At 44.1% G+C, this 21,911-nt stretch overlaps 1 protein-coding gene across 1 annotated transcript in view; it reads right to left on the bottom strand.

Annotated features, from left to right (window-relative positions):
* Nucleotides 1-588: 588 nt before the first annotated feature.
* The window catches only part of PELP1 (proline, glutamate and leucine rich protein 1), a 30,471-nt gene continuing 9,148 nt past the window's right edge, over nt 589-21,911 (bottom strand). The window contains exons 2-17 of the mRNA XM_006899081.1: nt 20,010-20,074; nt 19,210-19,315; nt 13,546-13,695; nt 13,236-13,307; nt 8,066-8,125; nt 7,644-7,794; nt 7,313-7,442; nt 7,073-7,160; nt 6,633-6,721; nt 6,435-6,551; nt 6,137-6,284; nt 5,863-6,022; nt 2,736-2,791; nt 2,390-2,596; nt 829-2,277; nt 589-681 (exon numbers count right to left, since the gene is read on the bottom strand). Of these exons, the coding sequence (XP_006899143.1) occupies nt 589-681; nt 829-2,277; nt 2,390-2,596; nt 2,736-2,791; nt 5,863-6,022; nt 6,137-6,284; nt 6,435-6,551; nt 6,633-6,721; nt 7,073-7,160; nt 7,313-7,442; nt 7,644-7,794; nt 8,066-8,125; nt 13,236-13,307; nt 13,546-13,695; nt 19,210-19,315; nt 20,010-20,074 (3,141 nt within the window). The remainder of the gene's footprint in view (nt 682-828; nt 2,278-2,389; nt 2,597-2,735; nt 2,792-5,862; nt 6,023-6,136; nt 6,285-6,434; nt 6,552-6,632; nt 6,722-7,072; nt 7,161-7,312; nt 7,443-7,643; nt 7,795-8,065; nt 8,126-13,235; nt 13,308-13,545; nt 13,696-19,209; nt 19,316-20,009; nt 20,075-21,911) is intronic.

The raw sequence follows: 21,911 nt of genomic DNA, 5'->3' as shown, positions 1-21,911 counted from the left end.
CAGATACTCCTCTAAATCTAAACATTCAGATTAAGACAGACTAGGAGGAAGGATTGGCCATCCACTTCTGAAATGGCAGGCCTCTGAAAACCCTATGTATGTACACTTGGATTACACACACAAAAGCAGAGTCTTCCTGGATAAGGGAAAACAGTGGTACAATACGAAAAAATTTAATCAACATCAGTAAGTTGTAAATGTGGACGTTGTGTTGCCAGATGTCTTGTTCTATGTTTTCACTTGTAACTATATCTTTTAACTCTTCACAGTCTTAACCGTACAGGCCACCCAGCACAGATGTATTGAGAACAGGAAAAGCAGAGGACAAGAATTCTCAAACTCTAACACTGATTTCCTGAGTGACAGAATAGTTCTCAGAACCTCTGTAAGTGAATAGTTCCTCTCTGGACAATGGAGACAACAGGAGAGCTATGGAGACATTTGAGAAATACCACGGGTACCTTGAAAAGCCCAGGAGAAGCTTGGACTTCTGGCTGGGGACAGAGTTGGCAAAAGACAGAAGCAGCAGTCACTATCTAAGGATATAACTTTATTGTGAACAGGAAGTGGGACTGCAGGAGAGGAGGGCTAAGAATCAGGCTCCGTGGCAGGTGGTGGCTTGTCATCATCAGGGGGACAATCAATGAAGTCAGCCAGCATGGCAGCTGTGTCATCCTGCTCCTTTTAGGGAGACAAATAGCAGTTACACACATACACAGAAGAATGGGCCAGGCTGGGCACAAGCCTGTCGCTAATACAAGCAGCTATGACCCCTTCCTCCCACCCCACCCTCCCACAGAAGCTGTCCTCCCAACCTGACCTTCTCACCTTTTCCTCATGAGCTGCTGTTGCCTCCGTCTCTGCCTCTGTCTCCATCTCCTCCTCAGCAGATGTCTCCGGGGGTGGGGGTGCTTTGTCACCCCCATTCTCAGTCCCCTCTTCCAGCAGGGGTGGCGGGGCAGAAGGCTCTTCTTCAATAAGCTCCTGAGGTGGTGGCCCTGCTGAAGGGCTTCCTCCTTCCCTTTCCCCCTCTCCCTGGGAGGGCAGGACCTCCGGGGCTAGGGTGGGGGCCATCTCAGCCCCATGGTCGTCTTCTGCTCCTGGCTCCTCCACTTCCAACAGCAGTCCTGGCTCAGGTTCGGGCTCAGGCTGTGCCTTGGGAGACTCGGAGGAGGGCAGAGCTGGAGGCAGCGCAGGCGGTGGAGGTTCACCTTCTTCCACCTCCCCTCCTGCTGAACCAAACTCCAGTTCTTCTACCTCTTCCAACTCTTCTTCCTCTTCCTCATCCTCCTCCTCTTCTTCTTCCTCTAATTCACCTTCTTCCTCCTCAAATTCTTCCTCAAACTCTTCCTCCTCCTCTTCTTCCTCTTCAAAATACTCTTCTTCATCTTCTTCTTCAAAGTCCTCTTCCTCCTCTTCTTCCTCCTCTTCCTCCTCCTCTTCTTCTTCCTCCTCCTCCTCCTCCTCATCACTGCTGTTGATATTAATGACTGTCAAATCTTCTTCTAAAGCTGGGGGTCCTCCTCCACCAGGCGTTCCTTCAGGGACCAACTGTGGTGGTGGGAGCGTTATTGGACCAGGAACAGGAAGGGGAGGGGGTGGTGGAAGAGGCCCTGGGGCTGCAGGAAGCTCTTCTGGTTCCTCCTTGGCTGGCACAGGGGAGGCAGCTGATGATGGTCCAGCTGGGGCCACCGGGGGAGGTGTGGTGCCTGAGGGAGGTGGAGGTGGGAGTGGTGGGAGCCCCTCAGGCACAATCACCACACTGTCATCAGAGTCACTCTCTAAGGAGATCTCCACATCAGATGCCTCCTCTTTATCATAGTGAACAAATGCTGGTCTGGGCACTCTCCCCCCAAATGTCTCATCGGAGGGCACAGAAGGAGGGGGACTGCCAGATGGAGCAAGGACTGGGTCCTCATCTGGGACTGCTCGATGGTTCTCAGGGCCAGACAAGAGCCGAGGTGGCACAGACACAAGGCCTGGGACAGAGAGGCCGAGGTGGTTGGTTGTGGCTGGTGGTCCAGGGCGCACAGAGGGGATGGGGCCTGCTGTGGGCATGGAGCCTGCTGTGGGTATGGAGCCCACCGAGGGCATGGGGCCCACTGAAGGCATGGTGCCTGTGGGATGAAAGGGTGGGGGCCTGAAAGGGGATGGAGCCTCCGGAAGGGGGACGGGGGCAGGTGTGGAGCAGGTGGGGCCCATGGACTGCAGGGGAGGGACTCGAGGGTGTGTCAAGGCAGCACAAGTCACCAGTGCTTCTGAGCAGAAGGAGGAGACCTGAGGGCAGAAGCAAGCACAAGGTGAGAACTCAGGGTGCAGGAGGTGGGAAAGACGGAAGCCCATCAGCACCATAAACCAGGGAACCCAGAAAGCCAGGAGGCTACCTCACCTCGAGGTTGTCTTCTCGCTGGCCAAGGGAGAAGGCCTGCAGGGCACAGGCCAGAGGAGGTGGACACCGAGGCGAAGGTGCTAACAGCAGCGCCAGTAGCAGCTGGTAAAGTTCCCGGCGACAATGAGAACTGGTATATGGGGAGCTGCCCAGGACTTCACCCTGCTGAACAGCCATGACCAAGGGCAGCACCAGATCATGCAGTCTCTGCAAAGGAAAGGAGTATATCCAAAAGCATCAACAAGGCCAGCCAGCCCTTCCTCTGTCCATTCCCAGCATCTGAGAGGCCCACTATTGGGGTACCTCTGACAGGTGCAGGGCAGGACCCAATTGTAGGCTCACTCACCCTGTGAGTCTCCTCCTTGATGAGAGGCCCACATAAAAGTATGGTCCGGCTGAGGCCTGGGGAGGAGATAAGGCATGGAAGAGGTGTCTAAGAGGCAGGCTACTAACAGAATTCAGAGGCAAGGGTTCTGAACAATGTAACCCAAGGATGTTATTGTTATGTGCCACCGAGTTGGAACTGACTCACAGCTCTTTCTCTCATGGAGTCATTGGTGGATTCAAATGATCTGTTTCTGGGTCAGCAGCACAATCAATTCCCCACCAATGGGCCACTAGAGAGGGAGCTCTGATGATCTGATGATCTAATGGTAAGTAGCTGTGCTGCAATCCCATAGGCATATGGTCCAAATTCACCAGCTGCTCCACAGGAGGATAAACAATCTCCCCCCATGAGATTTAATGCCTCTGAAAACCCACTGGAGGATCAGCTATGAGTTTGTCCCAACTCAATGGCAAACTACAACAAGCCACTAGAACAAGTCCATTTTCTCATTAATATAAAACAAAGATCAGAAAGTATTTCTTCAGCTTCTCTGTCTGACTTGTCTGAAGCCACTTTTTAAAAGGGGAGAAAATATCTCTACTAATTTAGAGCTATTGCCAATGTTTAAACAATATAATTATGTAAGGCACTGTTGTGTTGTTGTTAGGAGTTGTCATGCTGATTAAATCTCATAGCATAGCAATTTGATGAACAACAGATCAAAATTTTTCCTGATCTTGCCCCTTCCTCATAATCTCTGGCCTGCTCAAGTCCACTGTTGCAGTCACTGTGTCAATACACCTCTTTGTCAAGCTGCTCTTTCACTACCCTCTTACTTTTCCAAGCACAACTGATGTCTTTTTCCAAGGACTGGCTCTTCCTGACAAGATACCCATAGGATACAAAGTTTCACCACCCATGCTGTTAGGAGCACCCTGGCTGCACTTCCTCCAAGGTGGATTTCTTTGTTTTCTTGGCTGTGGAAGCTACATTCAATACTCTTCTCTAACACCACAATTCAAAAGCACCAATTCTTCATCTTCTTTATTCACTGTTAACTGTAGATGTGTATTTCTGTGTTTGGGAAGAGCTAGCTCTCTTCTACAGAGAATGAGGTGGCAGCCTGTGAAATTCATGTGACCCAAAGAAACTGACCCACTCACTGCAGAGTATCAAATCTGCAGAACTTTTGTTTACTGATGAGTCTGTTGGCCACAGGCAGTACCACTGGTCAACCTGGCAAGGGTAAAGATAAACTTCACCAAGAATTTTTTTTTTAAATCCACAATTTTATCTATTTACCTTTCAGTAAGTTTACATGCCTGAGAGGCAGAGCACCACCAAGATTCTGTGTTCTAGGTACTGAGCAGAAAGGTTGCTTCAGAATTTTGCATGGATCATGTCACTATTTCCATGGGCACTAATTACTTTTCCCCAGATTACCCTGGTCTTGTTGCATCCAGGAGATGCCATGTTTTGGGCTTTGTTCGCGTAAGCATATTTGTTGCCTACAGAGAATTAAATTTCATCCAATTTTTTAAAAAAGGGGTGTGCTCCTTCTGGCTTTAAAGACTTCTTTCATAGCTAGAAAAAAGTCTTACACAACAGCCTTCCAGTTGTACTGGTGGTTTAGAAGAACTGCTGCACTAACGGGCCAGGCAAACTTCAACCTTCATGACCCTGAGACCAGAAGAACAAGATGGTACCTGCCTGCCACTGCTCACACTCTAAAGGGATCATGGTACAAGTTTCTCATTAGAGTGAGCAGACCCACGGAACAAAACTCAAAAGCAAAAATGGCCTGCTTGACTGGTCGAACAAAGACAGGTGGAACCCCTAAAACTACAAACCTTAGATACCACTGGACCTGGTACAGAACCCATTCTTGTGGCTCAACTCTCAGACAAACAACAGACAGGACTATAAAGTTAAGAAACAAAAAACAACCAGCAAAACACCAAGAAAACATGCCTTCAAATTATCAATCACATATGATAAGAATGACAGTGTCTACCCAGACAGCACGAGGTAGACCAGAAAGATTAATGGAAATGAGAATCACAGGAGAGTATTGTAATACTCAGATACTGTAACAATGCTATGAAACAAAATGTAAATGGCTGCATGGAAAATCAATTTGATTTATAAACTTTCACTCAAATAACTCAATAGCAAATAAATGGAAATAGCCCAAATGTTCATCAAAAAACAAATGGAATGAAAAACTATGATACATCCACACAATGGAGTATCATGCAGTTCTAAAGAGCAATGATTTTATAAAATGCTATATAATGTGGGAGAATATAGAGAGCATTATGCTGAGTGAACTAAGTCTCCTAAGTATAAATATTGAATAAGACTATTGTTATAAAAATAAAAGGCTAACTAGTAAGATGTGGCTCAAAGTCCAGAAGGAGAAAGGAGTGGGCAGAGGGGGAAGATCATTAAGATAACAGTTTTTGGGGCGGGGGGTAGAGGAGTGGGGAAGGAATCAGGAAAGATCCTATAAGTACTTGAAAAGATTGGGTAGTAGTAGTCATGGATCAATGGTGATTATATTTATAAAAAACAATGTACATGAATGATCTTCTGAGACACAATGTGAGTTTAAGAATGTGTGAGACACAATGTACATCAAAGATATACAGTGTATACAAATTTTGTATGCAAACTAATATAAAATAAAAATAAAGTGGAGGGGGGGGGAAAGCCTTGCTCCCAGCAGTCCTCCACAGCCCCCAAAATGGCAGAAAAGGGGTGGAGATTTACTCCCCAAGTGCTAGAACAGTACTCAGCATATAGAGCGGATATGTAAACAACGTTCATGCATACATGATATGAATGAGGCTTTGGAGGGGCTGTGGGAACAAGCAAAATCCCCTCTAGGACTGGAGCTGAAATTCCACCCTGGTGAATAAGTGACATCTTCTGTCTGACCTACTCTGCAGGCTTTTACCAGGCTTTGCATTTTACCTACTTCACTTTTCCCTCCACTTTTTTTTTAAGTTTACAAATCATATTGGTTTTGAATCATTCATACACATTTTGTTTAACTACATTAACATTTACTGACTCATTATCTACTTCCCTGTGACAACCAGTTTCAAGCTCTCAGCGCCCCAAGGTCCCTGATCTTACCCACCTCTCAGAGCTGCTGCACACACATCACTGTTAGCATTGCTGTCCCCTTTCCGGTAACTGGGCGGGGCCACTGGCTCCCCAACATCCAGCTTCAGTTTCTTGGGGGCACTGGGCTTTCCAGTCTGCAAAGCCCCATCGGGACTTCCCCGAGGACTACGCAGCTGGGGATGGAAAGAAAAAGAAATCACACAAAGGCAAATGGGAAGTCAGGGCAGAGGAGAGTAAGCGACTGGTGAAGGAGCACACTGGGAAGTGGACAGTGCTGGGACACTAACCTTAAGGGCGTCGGCTGGGGGAGAGATGTCACTGAGCAGGTGGGTGAGCAGGGCCTCTGCTGAAGCTCCTCCCTGGAGCACGCCGGCTGAGGCACCACACACCTTGACCCACAGCTCCAGCACAGCGTATACTTTGGCCCGCACGATGCTATAGTGAGAACAGCAAGGAGATGTCGTGGAGGGAGTTATCTAACCACCTGGTCCTGTCTCTCCTGCCTCAGGACTCCCAGACCCTCTGAGCTCTCACTCCCCTGCATCCCCTCCCCACCTCTGCTTTACTCCCTTCCTCAACAGTTACCTGTAAGGTCTCTCTTGACCTGAGGAGAGGGTATCCCTGCCCATGCTCCAGGCACCGAGGACCTGGGGGAGCAGGCGACTGATCAAGCCCCCAAAGCGTAAGAGGCGGCTTCCACACCTAGTGGCAAAGGCAGAATGGTGAGTCCTCATTCCTAGTTTGTCTCAAATCCTTTGCCAGAACCTGAGCAATCACACTTACGCAAGGATGAGGGCAGAAAGCAGATCCAAGGCTTCAAGGTGAATGGAGGGCAACAGCAGCAACCGCAAAGGGCCATCTCCAAGTAAGCTCTAGGAAAATAAAGAATGATCAAAAAGAAGCCACTCACTCACAGGCGTCAAGTCAAAACCAACTTGTAGCTGACCCTCCATGGTGTTTTAAGAGGCTGCGAATAGCATAGAGTGACTGTCCACCTTTCTCCTGAGGAGTAGCTGGCAGATTGAAACCTCCTGACATTGGGTTGAGTGCAGCTCCTTACCACTAGGCCACCAGAAAGAGACATAAATAGTTAAGCTGCAACTAGACATGTTTACATATGTCTGTAAGAGATTCCCACCTCCTGATCCCTCTTAACAAAATCAAAATCCCACCCCCTAAAAAGCCTAGGAAAGGGGTATGAATAGAAGACACCGTCTACTTACAATATTCTTGCCACTAACACTGAGGGTCCGACAGATGAGATCCAGGATTTCTTGCACAGGGACAGACACAGGAGCCCCAAACTCAGAGCTACAAAGAGCATCAGAGCAGAGACGTCTCACTACAGATGCCCCAGTACAACTTCCCAAACCCCTCTCAACAATCTCTTTCCTCATGAAGATAAAAGCCCCATTGCAAGCTCGTCAGCCCCAGGAACATGGTCCCTCCCAGTCTGCACACACCTGAGCATGAGCCCCAGGCAGCGGGCCAGTCCAGAAAACTTCTGCCGAAGTCTGAGGAGAGCATGGGCATCACCATCTTCTAACGGAGAGAGCAGCAAATCTGCCCCAGGCCCTTCATACTGCACAGGAGCTGGACAGAAACACACTTTCTATACTTGATGTCTTCATTCCTACCTCTCCTCCTTCACTGCTGAGAGATGACTCATTCCATTTACAATATTCCCTGGAAACTTACTACCCCTCACCCTCCTGGGTCACACTCCTTCTCCCATCCCACTGTGTTCCCTAATTGCTGCCCCAAGGGCTCCAAGCAGTATTCCCTAATCCCTACCTGCCTCTGCTCCCTCATACAGTGTGCTCAGCAGGCTATGCAATGAGGCCAGCAGGCAATGCAGCTCCTGCTCCCAGCTCTCTGTGTGCTTCAGGCCCTGCGAAAAGCCAGCCCCTAAGGAGGGCAACCTAGAGTAACATTCGCATGCCAACTGAAGAAGAAGCATCAGAAATCTGGTATCAGATGGGGCAAAAGCCAGAGACTCCTCCCACCCCCACCCCAGCCCTAAAATGACGAAGATCAAAGAGAGAGGAAAGAAACATAAGGACAGTGGGACAGGACAGATGAGAAGGTGCATGTAAGTAGCACTCTAACAGACAGGCAGTGGGAATATGGTCCAGAAGCAATAGCAGAAAGATAGCTAAAAGAGATAATAGAAGAAGCCAGATCCCAGACTCTCCACACTCCTCCTTTCCCTTTACCTGCTGCAGATGGGGGCTCAGGGCCTCCACTCGAGAAAGGAAGAAGGAAGCCAGCTTGCCCTGCATTGGGGGGGAAGAGGCTACTGAGTGAAGATACACACGATACACACCCTACCCATGCCCATCAACACAACCTAAGCCTATGTCTTCTTTCCTACAGACACAGGATGCAAAGAAGTCCAGGACATCAATGCCTGGGAGCAAACACCCTTCCTTGGTGGAAAGACATGCACAATGACTTTACCCTCCCTGTCCTGCAGGAAAAGGTCCCTGCTCCACAGCTAGCTAGGCTCCCTCTATGAAGATTTTACAAAATTATTCACCATCTTCCTTGAGCCAACAAGACACTGAAAGGCAGAAACCCATATACCCAACACTCTACAAACTTAACACACAAAAAAGGAGGTCGCAGCTGGCAACTAGAAGCTTATCAAAAACAGCACATACATTTGTGGTTGTACATTTGGGCTATTTTCATGTTCTTGTGATGGTGAATAATGCTGCTATGAATACTGGTGTACAAGTCTGTGCCTCAGTTCTCATTTTCTCAGGGTACATTCCAAGTAGTAGAATAATTGGGTCATATGGAATTTCTATGTTCCGTTTTTTGAGGAAATGCCAAACTGCCTTCCAGAATGGCTGGAAGCAGAAGGATAAGGATGTACAGGGGAAGGGGTAGATTAATCATAGAATTGTACCATTTGATAGGTGGGGGAGTGAGGGAAGTTGGAAGAATCTGCTCTCAAAAACAATGTATTCTAATTTTGAAAATAAACTAGTATTAAAAAAACAGCACATATACAATGTTACAATATAACTAGATTTCAACAAAATCAAGCCCTTTGCAATCTCCTATGTTACAGTTTTTAAAACATTCTGAGTGGTAAGAAGTCCCTGGAAGGGTTAAAAGTTCTGCACTATCAATCTAGAAAAAAATGATAAAAGATGTCCACCTTCAGAGGAAGTTAAGAGTTAGTCACTCATTGCATGGAAACCAATGAACTTGGAAACTGGAACAAAGGCTGGCCTGGTATAGAATCTAGACAAAAGCTCTGCTTCAACTCTAGCTCCAAAAGCTAGGTCAGGTGCAGAGAAAGTAGGCTTACATGACTGCACGTAAGTACAGCACAATGGCCTTGTTCTGGCCACAGGTGTGCCTGGAGTAGCTTACAAAGCAAAGTAACGGCTGACTTGGAATAGTCTACTAAAAATGTACACACACACACACGCACGCACGCACACACCCTGAATATGCCCTGGGTGAGTCTCAAAAGTGGAGTTAGTGCTCCACTCTTTCCAAAGAATTATTAACCAATTTAGGAATGAGGAGATGAAGTAAAGTTTCTACAGTAACTTACTTCATGGGCTGAGAATGCTTCAGATGCTTTACATAAGGGAGTTACCATGAACCTCACAATTGCAACTGCTCTAGGAACATAGGAGGGATGAGAGCACAACAGATAACACATCAAAAGGGCAATGACTAGTGAGTTTCCTGAGAACTCAGTCTACAACATTTTCCAAGTACAAACTGCCTCTTGGGACTCTGCACAAGAGAGATCCTTAAGTGAGGTAATGGCAACAGAGGAAGCCAAAAAATTCAACTGAGGACAGTTCCCTAGGTGATACTTTATTCTTGAGAGAAATAAAAGCATGCCAGGAAATTAAAAAACAACAACAAAAAAACAACCTTAAATTTCCATGAGTCTGTACAGCCTCCTCTGTAAAATGGAATACAGGAGGTGGGCAGGGAGAAAAGTGCAACAATGAGTGACTTGGAAACCCTAAGCTTTCATTTAAATTGATATTTTTAAAAAAAGTGTTAAAAAAAAAAAGAAAGGAATACCAACTCTAAAAAAAAAAAAAAAAGAAGTGCCTTGCTCCTAAGAGTGAGTACCAGACAGAGTATGTACCCATCTGGAGAAGCTTCATCTACATGACTTCTGGGACTATATCCAGATGACTCTTTCAGGGTTTATTCTCTTTCTGTGATCATAAATTCAATACTGCTAAGTCAATTCTGACAAGTTGTGACCATACAGGAGAGAGCAAAACTGCCCCATAGAGGTTCCAGGCTATGTAATCTTTATAAAAGGTGGCCCCATCTTTCTCCTGAGTGGTGGCTAGTAAGTTTGAAGGGCAACCTTCTGGTTAACAATCAATCATTTAACCACTGTACCACAAGGGCTCCTTTTGATATTTTAAAGATAATCAGAATGGCAAACTGTCTCTTAATCATCACATTCACCAATACTGTTAATCAACCACTCCAGTTACAAAAACAAAGTTTCTCTGCAATTTCCAGTTGTACAGATTTACGGTTCCATCTGAACAAAGGTGTATGAATGGTTTGTCATACTAGTGATGAGAACAATCTAACGAAAGAGAACAAATAATCTACTACAGGAAAACATCTATATATTCTTTACTAGTGGGAAGCCAATTTTGCCACAAACAAATGTGCCCTTCCTTTTAATTTTTATGGCTTTAGCAGAATTGGTTAGCCATTCATATTTGTTCTATCATCTCCCTGAAAATGAAACTGTAATTCTTTCCTTGATCTCCTCTCTTCCGTGAGTCACATGCCCACTACGTGTTCACGTTAACATGGCTTTGCTATACAGTCACCTTGTTTGCATCATGACACCGTGGGGTATTACTGGGAAAGTGACAGAGGAAGAACACACAGAAATGTAAGAAGTGTTGAGGCAGTTGATACAGGAAAGTGCTATAATAGGAAGGTTTCCTTAAGGAAATTCTAAGAGCTTTAGGAATAAACATAGATAAGATAGTATAAAAATGGACAAGGCATCATTGAAGTATAAAGAAGGTGGGAAAGAAATCCATGGTTAAGTGCCTGGGCTTTGGCATCATATGGCTAGTTATAGGTTCTGACCTCTACTGATCTTGGGCAAGGCAAGGAAAGGCAAAATTATGTCATTTCAACTTCATTATCTGTATGGATTATATGAAATAATGCCTTTACAATATTACCAAAGGGAACTTACACATTCAATGCAATCCCAATACAAATACCAATCCCATTCTTCAAAGAAATGGAAAAGGCAATCTCCAGATTCATTCGAAATGAAAAGAAGCCCCGAATAAGCAAAATACTCCTTAAAAAAAAAAAGGTAGAGGCATCTCACTCCCTGATTTCAAATCCTACTACACTGTCATGGTGGTTAAGACAGCATGGTACTGGTACAATGACAGACACATAGATCAATGGAATAGAATTGAGAACCCGGAAATCAGCCCATCCACCTATGGTTAACTGATTTTTGACAAGGAGATAAAATCAGTTAAGTGGGGAAACGACAGCCTTATTGCAGTACAGCTTCTTGCCACTAGGCCACCAGAGCTCCAACAGCCTTTTTTTTTTAACAAATGGTGTTGGCAAAATCGGAAAACTATCTGCAGAAGACTGAAGCAAGATCCACACCTCACTCCATACACAAAAACCAACTCTAGGTGTATCGTGGACCAAGGACTACAAACTTCATTAAAGAAAAGCTTGGAAGAACTCTAGAAGTCCTAATCCACAACATAAACAGTCTTCCAAGTATCCTGAAAAATCTACAACCAGGAGGAGATAAAACAGATGAATGGGACCTTCTAAGAATCAAATCCCTATGCACATGCAAAAACTTCTCCAACAGGGTAAAAAAGGAAGTCACCAACTGGGAAAAAGTATTTGGTAATGACATGTCAGATAAGGGACCTATATCTAGAATTTATAAAATACTTGAGCACCACAACAAGATAAAGGTAAACAAGCCAATTAAAAAAGGGCACAGGATATGAACAGACATTTCACCAAAGAAGACATTCAGATGGCTAACAAGCACATGAAAAACTGTTCAAAATCCCTAGCTCTAAGAGAGATGCAAATCAAAACAACTATGAGATATCATCTCACCCCAGTCAGAATAGCAAAATTTAACAGCAAGCAACAAATGCTGGTGAGGTTGTGAAGAAACTAGAACCTTTATTCACTGTTGGTGGAAGTGTAAAATGCAACTACTGTGGAAGGCGGTATGGCACTTTCTCAAAAAGTTGCAAACAGAAATACCATTTGACCCAGCAATTCCACTACTGGGAATATACCCCAAAGAGACCATAACTGACACCCAAACAGATATATGCACATCCAACCTAAATGCCCATCAACAAACAAATGTATAGAGAAGCTGTGGTATAATCACACAATGGAATACTATGCTGCATTGAAAAACAAGGAACTCATGCAATATTATTCAAAATGAGTGACGCTGGAGGACATTATGCTGAGTGAAATATCTCAGTCACAAAGGGACAAATACTGCATAGTGCCACTGTTGTAAAACAGGACTGACCTCGGGGTTGGGGGGGAGACTCAGAAAGATGGGATAAATAATGTATACTGCATTGAAACAGATGAGAAAACTGTTTAAAAAGGGGTATGTGATTAGGTATTATTGTCATGACAGGAGTCCAAAACGAAGGCTGCATAGTGGAGTAGACCTAGGGGGAGGGATTGTAACACAATGGGGAAACTTTACTTTTCAAAGAGAAGAGTGTGCTGGGGGGGAGAGGTGGGCAGGGAGAAAAGTTCAACAATGAATGAATGGAAATTCAAAGTCTGTAAATTTTCATCAAAATTAATAAAAAAATTATTTTAAAAAAATAATGCCTTTAACATGTCACAAAGTCATATAATTATAGTTGTATAGTAGATATTATTTTTGTTAGCTGCCTAACAAAAGATAGCCCCTGACACATGGTTACCCACAAGAGTGGGACACTACTCAGTCCTGCACCATCTTCACACTTTGCTAAGATCAGACCATTGTGAGTCTCAGTTTCCACAGGCTGGTTTTTGGAAATAGATCGCCAGTCTTTTCTTCCTAGCTACTTTCATCTGGAAGGTCCGCCAGAACCTGTTTAGCATCATAACACTATCTAACCCTCTCCTACGTAGTAGCCGCACATCACCAGCTGGGATTCAAACCCAGCTCTCCCACACAAAGGTAGGAATTGTGCCATAAACCACCACTGCCTCAAGTTGTGGATTTCTAACTCAAAGAACAAACAGAATAGAGGTGCTTAGCAAACTCAGGGATAGAAGGAAAAGTAAGAGCCTCAAAGCTCTTACCTGATGGGAAGAAGCATTTCCATGAATACTTACTTTCAGAGAACCACAAGCCCGAGGAAAATAGATCATACAAGCCTTCATTCCTTCCAATGCTGAGAGTTCACACTGTGGGAAACAGAAAAGCAGCAGCTGAGAGGTCACTGCCGCCAGCCTCATTCACGTCCACCTGATCCATCACAGCCCACCAGTACCTTAAGGCACTTTCTCTACACAATCACTTTTTCTCAGCTTGTCCCTTTTCTCACTTCCTCAATTCCATTTCCCAATTACTCCCAATTATGTACTGTGTATGAGTAAAGAACAGTAGGGGAAGAGGGCCAGTCTTGGGGACTGAGAGGCTCACCTCGGGCCTAAGGCCCAGCAGGGACGTGAGAAGGCCAGGAAGGTGGTTCATGGAGATGTCCCGGAAAAGTGTAGGAAGCTGGGCTGCATAGCGGAGCAGGTCCTTCAGAATGGCCACAGCCAACTCCATTGTGGGCGCTGGGTCCTGGGACTGAAAGGGCAATCACAAGCCATGTTTCTAACCTCACTTTTACTGATATCAAAAAGAGGAAGAATGGTAGGTTTAACAATATGAGGCTTTTGAGAAACAACTCTGTTAATGTTAGCAATAAATTACCAGTAGAATTAGAGGGCATCAGAGATAGAAAGAATATTAAGGGCTGTAAATCCCACAGGAGGAAAGGAGACTGCCCATCTTTCTCCCACAATCCTCTGGTGAATGTGAACCATCAGAGAAAGACAGCCTTAGGGCTAGCAATGCAACTCTTCATGGAGGAAGTCACTAGAGCTCCTTAAACTCATTGCTGACCCTCCAGTGTGCTTCACAGGCTGTAAATCACATGAGAGAAGACTGTACATCTTTCTCTCAAGGAGTCTGCTGGTGGAATCAAACAACCAGAGAGCAGCACAATGCTTTCAGAGTAGGTCACCAGAGCTCCCTAGATAGGAGCAGGAGGAGATGTTAGACACCATCTGCTCTGACTCATAGTGACCATATGTACAACAGAATGAAAACCTACCAGATCCTGCACCATCCTCACAATATCTGCTGTGCCTAAACCCACTGCTGCTGTCACTGTGCCATTCTACCTTATTGAGGGTCTTCTCTTCTTTCTCCCACCCTCTACTTTGTTGAGCATGCTGTCTTCCAAAGACTGCCCCTCGTGACAGTACGTCAAAAATATGTGAGACAAGTCTCACTACTTTGCTTCTAAGGAACATTCTGGCTACATTTTTTCTAAAACAGATTTGTCTGGTCTTTAGACAGTTAACGGTTTATCCAATATTCTTCACCACTACCACAACTAAAAAGAATCAATTCTTTTATCTTCCTCATCCACTGTCCATCTTTCACATGCATAACAAGTGATTAAAAATACCATGGCTTGGGTCAGGGGCACTTTAGTCTTTAAAGTGGTATCCTGGCTTTTTAGCACTTTTAACAAGGTCCCTGGCAACAGATCTGCCCAATGCAATATGTTAAGTTCTTGATTACTGCTTCCAATGGGTGTTAATTATGGATTTAAGTAAAATTAACAACCGGCTCAACTGCTATGAGACCAGAAGAAAAGAATGCTGCTCCATTAGCATTACTGAACATTTTGATCAAATATTTTATAGATTTCTGATCCAAAGGGGGAAATGGAAAGAATTTCAAATTCTCATGGAACTTTGACTTTTTGGAGTCATGGAGCCCGAATGACCTTCCAAATCTTAGTTCTTAGTTCCAAATTTTTAATTCTTCAATTTGAAGGTTCTCCCTCCACTGATATATTTAACTGTCCATATCTAACTGTGCAACTGTGCTCTACTGTTCACAGGGTTTTCAAAGGCCTGGTATTTAAGAAGTGGCTGGTCAATCCTTCCTCCTAGTTTGTCTCAATCTGGGAGCTCTATTTTAGAACAGCATCTGACAGACAAGCACTGTATATATACATATACATGTATATCTTATATAGCTGCAACATGCAAATCACTCCCTCGATACAAGAAACTGACAGAAAAGTGAATATATTCCTAAAAGCAAACAAACAGACATCATACTACAAGCAGCTAGGGGTTCCCTCAGCAAGGTAGAGGCACAAAGTCCAGAATGCCTCGGGATACTGGATGCCAGCTCAGCAGGGCCCAGGCCCAGGGCCTGGAGAACCAGCCTAATTCTCACCATGCCATAATTCAGTTCTACAGGCCCAAGGCCTGAGAGTCAAGCTGGGTTTAGAAGAGGCTGTGGAACCAGAGATATCATTGCTAATGTCAGATGGATCTTACCAGAAAATAGAGAATACCAAAAAAGAGGTTTATTGGTATTTTATTAACTATACAAAGGCATTTATTTGTGTGGATTATAAAAAACTACGACTAAGACTGAGAAGAGCGGGAATTCCAGAATACTTAATTGTTCTCATAAGGAACCTAGATTTAGACCAAGAAGCTACTGTGCAAACAACAGAGCAAGAGAAAATAACGTGGTTTAAAATTAAGAAAGGTCTAAGTCGTCTCTTTCTCTATACTTATTTAGTCTAAATAGGAGAATAAATCATTTGAGAAGCTTAACTATATGAAGAATTATGTGGCATCAGGATTGGATGAAGACTTATCTACAACCTGTATTAGGCAGTAGATATAACCTTGCTTATTTAAAGTGAGGAGGACCTGAAGTGTTTTCCGCAGAAAATAGAAGACTCCAGGCTTTGATTTGAATCTCAGTATCAAGAAGACAGAAATCCTCATCACTGAGTAGATAGGCAACATCATGAAAGAAGGAGAAAATATTGAAATTGTCAATGGTTTCACCTTATGTGAATCCACAATTAACGCCACTGGGCACCGGTGTTAAGAAATCAAAAGATGTACTACAATGGGAAAGTGTGCTGTCAAGGACCTCTCAAAAGTACAGAAGCAACAATGTCAGTTTGAAGATTAAGATGTGATGGATTCAGATCAAATCTTTTCAATCACTTGCCATGCATCTTAGAGCTGGACAACAAGTAAGGACTACAGAAGAACTGATGTCTTTGAACAGCGGTATTAAAGAGTATTGACTATCCCATAGACTGCCAAAAGAATAAACAAGTATGTCCTGGAGAAGGTATAGCCAAGGGGCTTCTTAGAGGCAAAGATGGTGAAGATTCACCTCACATACTTGAGGCATCCTCTCAGGAGAGGCTATTCCTTGGAGAAAGACATCATGCTAGGAAAGGTGGAAGATCAGTAAAGAAAGGAAGACCCTCAACCAGATGGATTGACACAGTAATTGCAGCAATGGGCTCAAGTGTATCAGAGTTGATGAGGATAGAGCAGGATAGCGCAGAGTTGAGATCTCTTGTTCACTGGGTCACCATAAGTCATACTGACTCAATGGTGGCTAATAATAACTGTGGGAGTATTTGATGTCTTTAAGTGCATCAATGTCTGCTACAGTTTAATCTCACTGACCACCATGAGCCTTCAGAGTACACATTCTCAAGACTCTTGGGAATCACCAATGCTTCAAATGCTGTTCTCCTTTGTTCTAAGATTTTCTTTTTATCAGCAGGTACTCAGAGTTCTGAAATTTCCTCTCCTAGGCTCACAGAAAAGGTTGAAAAGGTATGGAGACAGGACACATCCCTGGCGGGCACGCTTCCCAATTTTGAACCACGCAGTGTTTCCTTGTTTTGTTCTGACAACTGCCTCTTGGTCCAAGTATAGGTTTCACATTAGCACGATCAAGTGTTCTGGGATTCCCATTCTTCTCAAAGTCAACCATCACAGTTTGTTATGATCCACACAGTCAAACGCCTTTGCATAGTCAATGAAACACATATAGACATTCCTCTGGTAATTCCTGCTTTCAGCTAAGATCCATCCAACATTAGCTACAATATCTCTGGTACCACGACCCCTTCTAAACCCAGCCTGGACTTCTGGCAGTTCTCTGCTGATGTGCTGTTCCAGTCATTTTTGGATAATCTTCAGTAGAATCTTATTTGCCTGTGAAATCAATGATAGTGTTCTATAGTTTCCAAACTCTGTTGGGTCACCTTTCTTTGGAATAGAGATCTCTTCCAGTCAGTTGGCCAAGTGGTTGTTCTCCAGATTTCTTGGCACATCATGGTGAGCATGTCCAGGGCAGCATCTGTTAGCTGAAATATGTCAATTGGTATACCATCTATTGCTAGGGCCTTATTTTTTTGCTATTTCCTTCAAAGCAGCCTGAACTTCTTCCTTCATCACCATAGGCTCTTGCTCATATGTTGTTTCACGAAATTCTTCTGTTTCTGCCAATTCCTTTCAATACAGTGACTCAGTATATTCTTTCCATCTTTGGCTCTATGAAGAAAAATCTGGGGTCAAGATTGGTGGAAGATCTATCAACAATTTGCATTATGCAGATGACACAACCCTGCTTGCTGAAACTGAGGGGGACCTGAAGCACTTGCTGCAGAGGGTCAAGGACTGCAGTCTCCAATATGGATTGAGGCTCAATGTCAAGAAGACAAAGATTCTCACCACTGGACCAACTGGCAGCATCAGGATGGATGGTGAAGAGACTGAGATTGTTCACAGCTTTAGTTTGCTTGGCTCCGCTGTCAACAGTCTTGGCACCAGTAGCCAGAAAATTAAAAGACATATTGCCATGGGAAAGCCTGCTGTTACGGACCTCTCCAAAGTACTGAAGAGCAATGGTGTCTCTCTGGAGACTAAGGTGCATCTGATACAAGCCATGGTCTTTACTATCACTTGTTATGTATCAGAGAGTTGAACAATGACTAAGGAGAATAGGAGAATTGATGCCTTTGAGCTGTGGTGCTGGAGAAGACTATTGAGGGTACCATGGACTGCTAGGAAAACAAATAGATTCATCCTGGAAAGGGTTAAACCGGGAAGCTCCTTGGAGGCAAGGATTCTGAGGCTCCGTCTAACATACTTTGGACATGTTTTAAGGAGAGACCAGTCCTTGGAGAGGGACATCATTCTTGGGAGGGTAGAGGGACAGCGCAGGAGGGGAAGGCCCTCATGAGGTGGACTGATTCAGTGACTGGTGTAATCAGGATGAGAGTGTCAGAGGCAGTGCGACTGGCACAGGACAGAGCCGAGTTTAGGGCTGTTGTAGAGAGGGTGACTATGAGTCGCACAACAACAGGCTCACAGAAGGTTCTTGTGATTTCTGCTCATGCAAGAAAATGCTTAAATGCAGGATTTCCTGGGTCTCACAGGATGCTGCTATGCTTTGGCATTTCTTATGCTTTTTTCCTCCCAATTCTATTGTTATCATGTTCTCAGAGTGCAAGTACAATTACATTCTTTTTCTTCTTTACATATATCTCAGTTTATCACATCACAATCATTTGAAAATTTAACAAAAAGTTTTTCACTTTCAGGACAATAAACTAATATGTGAGAGCCAGTTCTGTACAACCACAAGCTAAAAAAGGTTTTTACAATCTTAAAGGGTTGAGATAAAAAACAACAATATACAACAGATACCATATACAGACAACAAAACCTTAAAGCATACTATCTGGTCCACTACAGGAAAATAATTGCCAACCCTGCACAGAGAACAATATTATGAAGCCAGCAGCTGTGTACATCTTATTCCTGTCTTCCAGTGCTTACCAAGCAGTCTGTCATATGAACTCATACTCATTGAGTTTCTGAACTCATTCAGAAAACAAATGCTGAATAAAATGTTAAGAGAAGCTGTCTCTGAGAATGTAAAAAGGACGAGGATGGGGTGATTAAAAGAGAAACAAAGAAGAAGCGGGGGGGAATCAAGCATCTGTTGAAAGCAACATTATAGTAATGTGACACATTAGAAAAGCCAACAAAGAAGTGAACCCGTTAGAAGTTAGTGTGTCAGAGAAATCAAATCAACCCAGAAGATCAAACCCTTAAAAAAGTTTAAACTGATTTAAAGAAGCTTTCCCCTCCACTAGGAAATTACTTCTAATTCTTCTGTCAACCTCGGAAATGGCAAAGAACTCACGGGAGAATGAGAAGTCATTGCCAGAATCCTTACCTGTAAGACTTGCTGAATGCTCCGGAGCCAGGAGACACAGTGCTGCTGGAACATCTCTGTAGGGCTCTCTCCCACCAGCAGGGACAACAGACACAAGCCCTCAAACCTTTTAAGAAAAAAAGTGATCAATGGAATACTATGCAGCACGCAGGAGCAATAATTTTTTAAGACTCCCTAACCTGGGAGGGACCGGAGAGCATTATGCTGAGTGAACTACCTCAGTCCCATAGGACAAATACTGTATAACCATCTTATAGAATGAGTATCAAGATTCAAGGGAAGGAAGGGTAGAAGCAGAAGGCTGAGGATGGATGGTGAGGGAGATTAATCATGGGGTCCTACAATTTGATGGGGGGGGCAGGTGAAGGAAATGGGAAAAATCTAGTGTGAAAAACAATTTATTCTAACTTTGTAAATAAACCAGTATACTTTTTTTTTAAGTGATCAATGACAAGTGGGTGATGGCAAGCTTCAGAGAAACCTACTTACTGTTCTTTTCGTTCCCCTGGATGCTAGCAAGACTTTACTCCTAGACCCACTACAGTCTGTGACCCTTAAAATACTTCAAGGATTTGGAGTGAGGTGGAAGGAGTAAGGTGGAAGTAGCAAGGAGGGAAAGGAGAAGTGATTCCAGGTGGGGAGGAGGAAACTTAGAAGCGAGAGACGGTAGATTCCGCTCGAGCAAGCTCACACAAACAAAAATCTCTTGAATTCTTTAATACTGGCAAGATATGGGCAAATATAGAACTTACTACTTGGGGTAAATCCCCGTGAAGAAAACAATAGAGTAAAAAACTTACCGAGTTTTGACAGAACCAAGACGTGCATTACTGAGACCCACCAATGCTCCCAGAGCTGAAAGGTTCTGGAGGGAACAAAATGGGAAAGTCAAGTGAGTAGGATGCAACGATCTGGAAGAATTTCTCCTTGCCCTGGTAGCTATGAGGTCTTTCCTGAGTCACTTCTCCTCTAAGGCCCAAAGATCATTCCTCGAGAAGCCTCTGCCCGGATTTCTCTGGGTAACACACAACAGCTTGTTCCTCAGGCTTTCCTCAAATTACATTTTGCCCAGTCCCTTCTCTCAACTGCTACAAAGAGGGAAGCCCTAACTCTGCCGGGGTCCAGGCATCAGAAATGGACCTATTCTACCTAAATTCCTGGGCAGGACTTAGCCCAGAGTGTGCATTCAGCATACCTACCTGCTGAACGGGCACTGACCTCACCTGTCATCCTTTTCCCCTCATCTTGAACAAATCCTCCACCTCCTCCTCTGCCTATTCCAGGAGCACAGACCTAGTCAACCATAGTCTTCCTTCCAATACTCTCTTTCTTGAAAATTCTGGGTGCCCCAAAAGATGCTTCCTTACCAGTCCTCCAAAGTAACCTTTTTAACCCTTGAATGACCTGATTCTCCTCATGGCACCTGTATCTATTTAATAGTACTTGTCACACATTCTTTCAGATGGCCAGGTGAAGGAACATGGGGCTGACTAAAACAAATACAGTTCTTATTTGCATGAAAAACAATGGTACAACATGTGTGGCAGAAGGTGTCTCAGTGGACCCCATACAACGCAGGATTCATCAACCTCCCCTGGGAAATTCTTGTAGCATAAATGGAGGAGATGATGTCCTAAGGCACAAGAAGTCAATCCTGGAGCAGAAGTTCAAAACTCCTGAAGTCAATATTGCCTGCAGAGGAAGAAATGGCAGCAGTTTGAGGCATTAGGAATCACAGAAGCCCAGAAAGATTGACACATAGGCAATCACATCAAGGTCTGGATAGGGGAGACTGATGTTGAATGAGTAGGTGGGAGTATATGTAAGTGCTGTTAGAGCAGGAAAAGATGGCTCAAAACACACCTGGCAAGGGTGGGGACAACATGGAATCTATTGGTTTTTCTCTACTACTGGGAAATATCTTTAATCTGCTCTTCTCTATAAAATGCTTGTCTGTCAGATAATGTTCTAAATCTGAGCAATCAAATCAAGACAGACTAGGAAGAAGGACTGACTATCCACTTCCGAAAAAGCAGGCCTTTGAAAACCCGGACTGACTATCCACTTCCGAAATAGCAGGCCTTTGAAGACCCTACGTACAACAGAGCACACTTAGACTAGCAGATGGGGCAACTGAGGCTGAGCCCTCAAATATGGAAACATACAAGAGGAACAGCTGTAAGCAGACACTAATAACTGGAACATGGATGTGAGAACCATGAATGTAGGAAAACTGGATATTGTTAAGAAGGAAATACTGACATATTAGGTATTAGCGAAATGAGACAGACAGGCATGGGACATTTTGAGTCAGAAAATCATGATCTACTAGGCTGGAGATGAAAACGTGAGGAAAAATGAGGTTGCTTTCACAGTTAAAAAAAGTCTAGATCAGTATTGAAATACAATGTGGTGAATGACAGGATAATATCCATACACATACAAGACAGTGAATCCCACCACAACAAGATAAAGGTAAATAATCCAATAGAAAAATGGGCACAGGATATGAACAGGCACTTCACCAAAGACGACATTCAGATGGCTAACAAGCACATGAAGAAATGCTCAAAATCCCTAGCACTAAGAGAGATGCAAATTAAAACAACTATGAGATATCATCTCACCACAGTCAAAATAGCAAAATTTAACAGAACAGCAAGCAACAAATGCTGGCGAGGTTGTAGAGAAACTGGAACCCT

The sequence above is a fragment of the Elephantulus edwardii genome, unplaced genomic scaffold, assembly GCF_000299155.1.
Source record: "Elephantulus edwardii isolate Elephantulus edwardi_28Jun2011 unplaced genomic scaffold, EleEdw1.0 scaffold00246, whole genome shotgun sequence".
NCBI lineage: Eukaryota > Metazoa > Chordata > Mammalia > Macroscelidea > Macroscelididae > Elephantulus > Elephantulus edwardii.
This window is presented reverse-complemented; position numbering and strand designations above follow the sequence as displayed.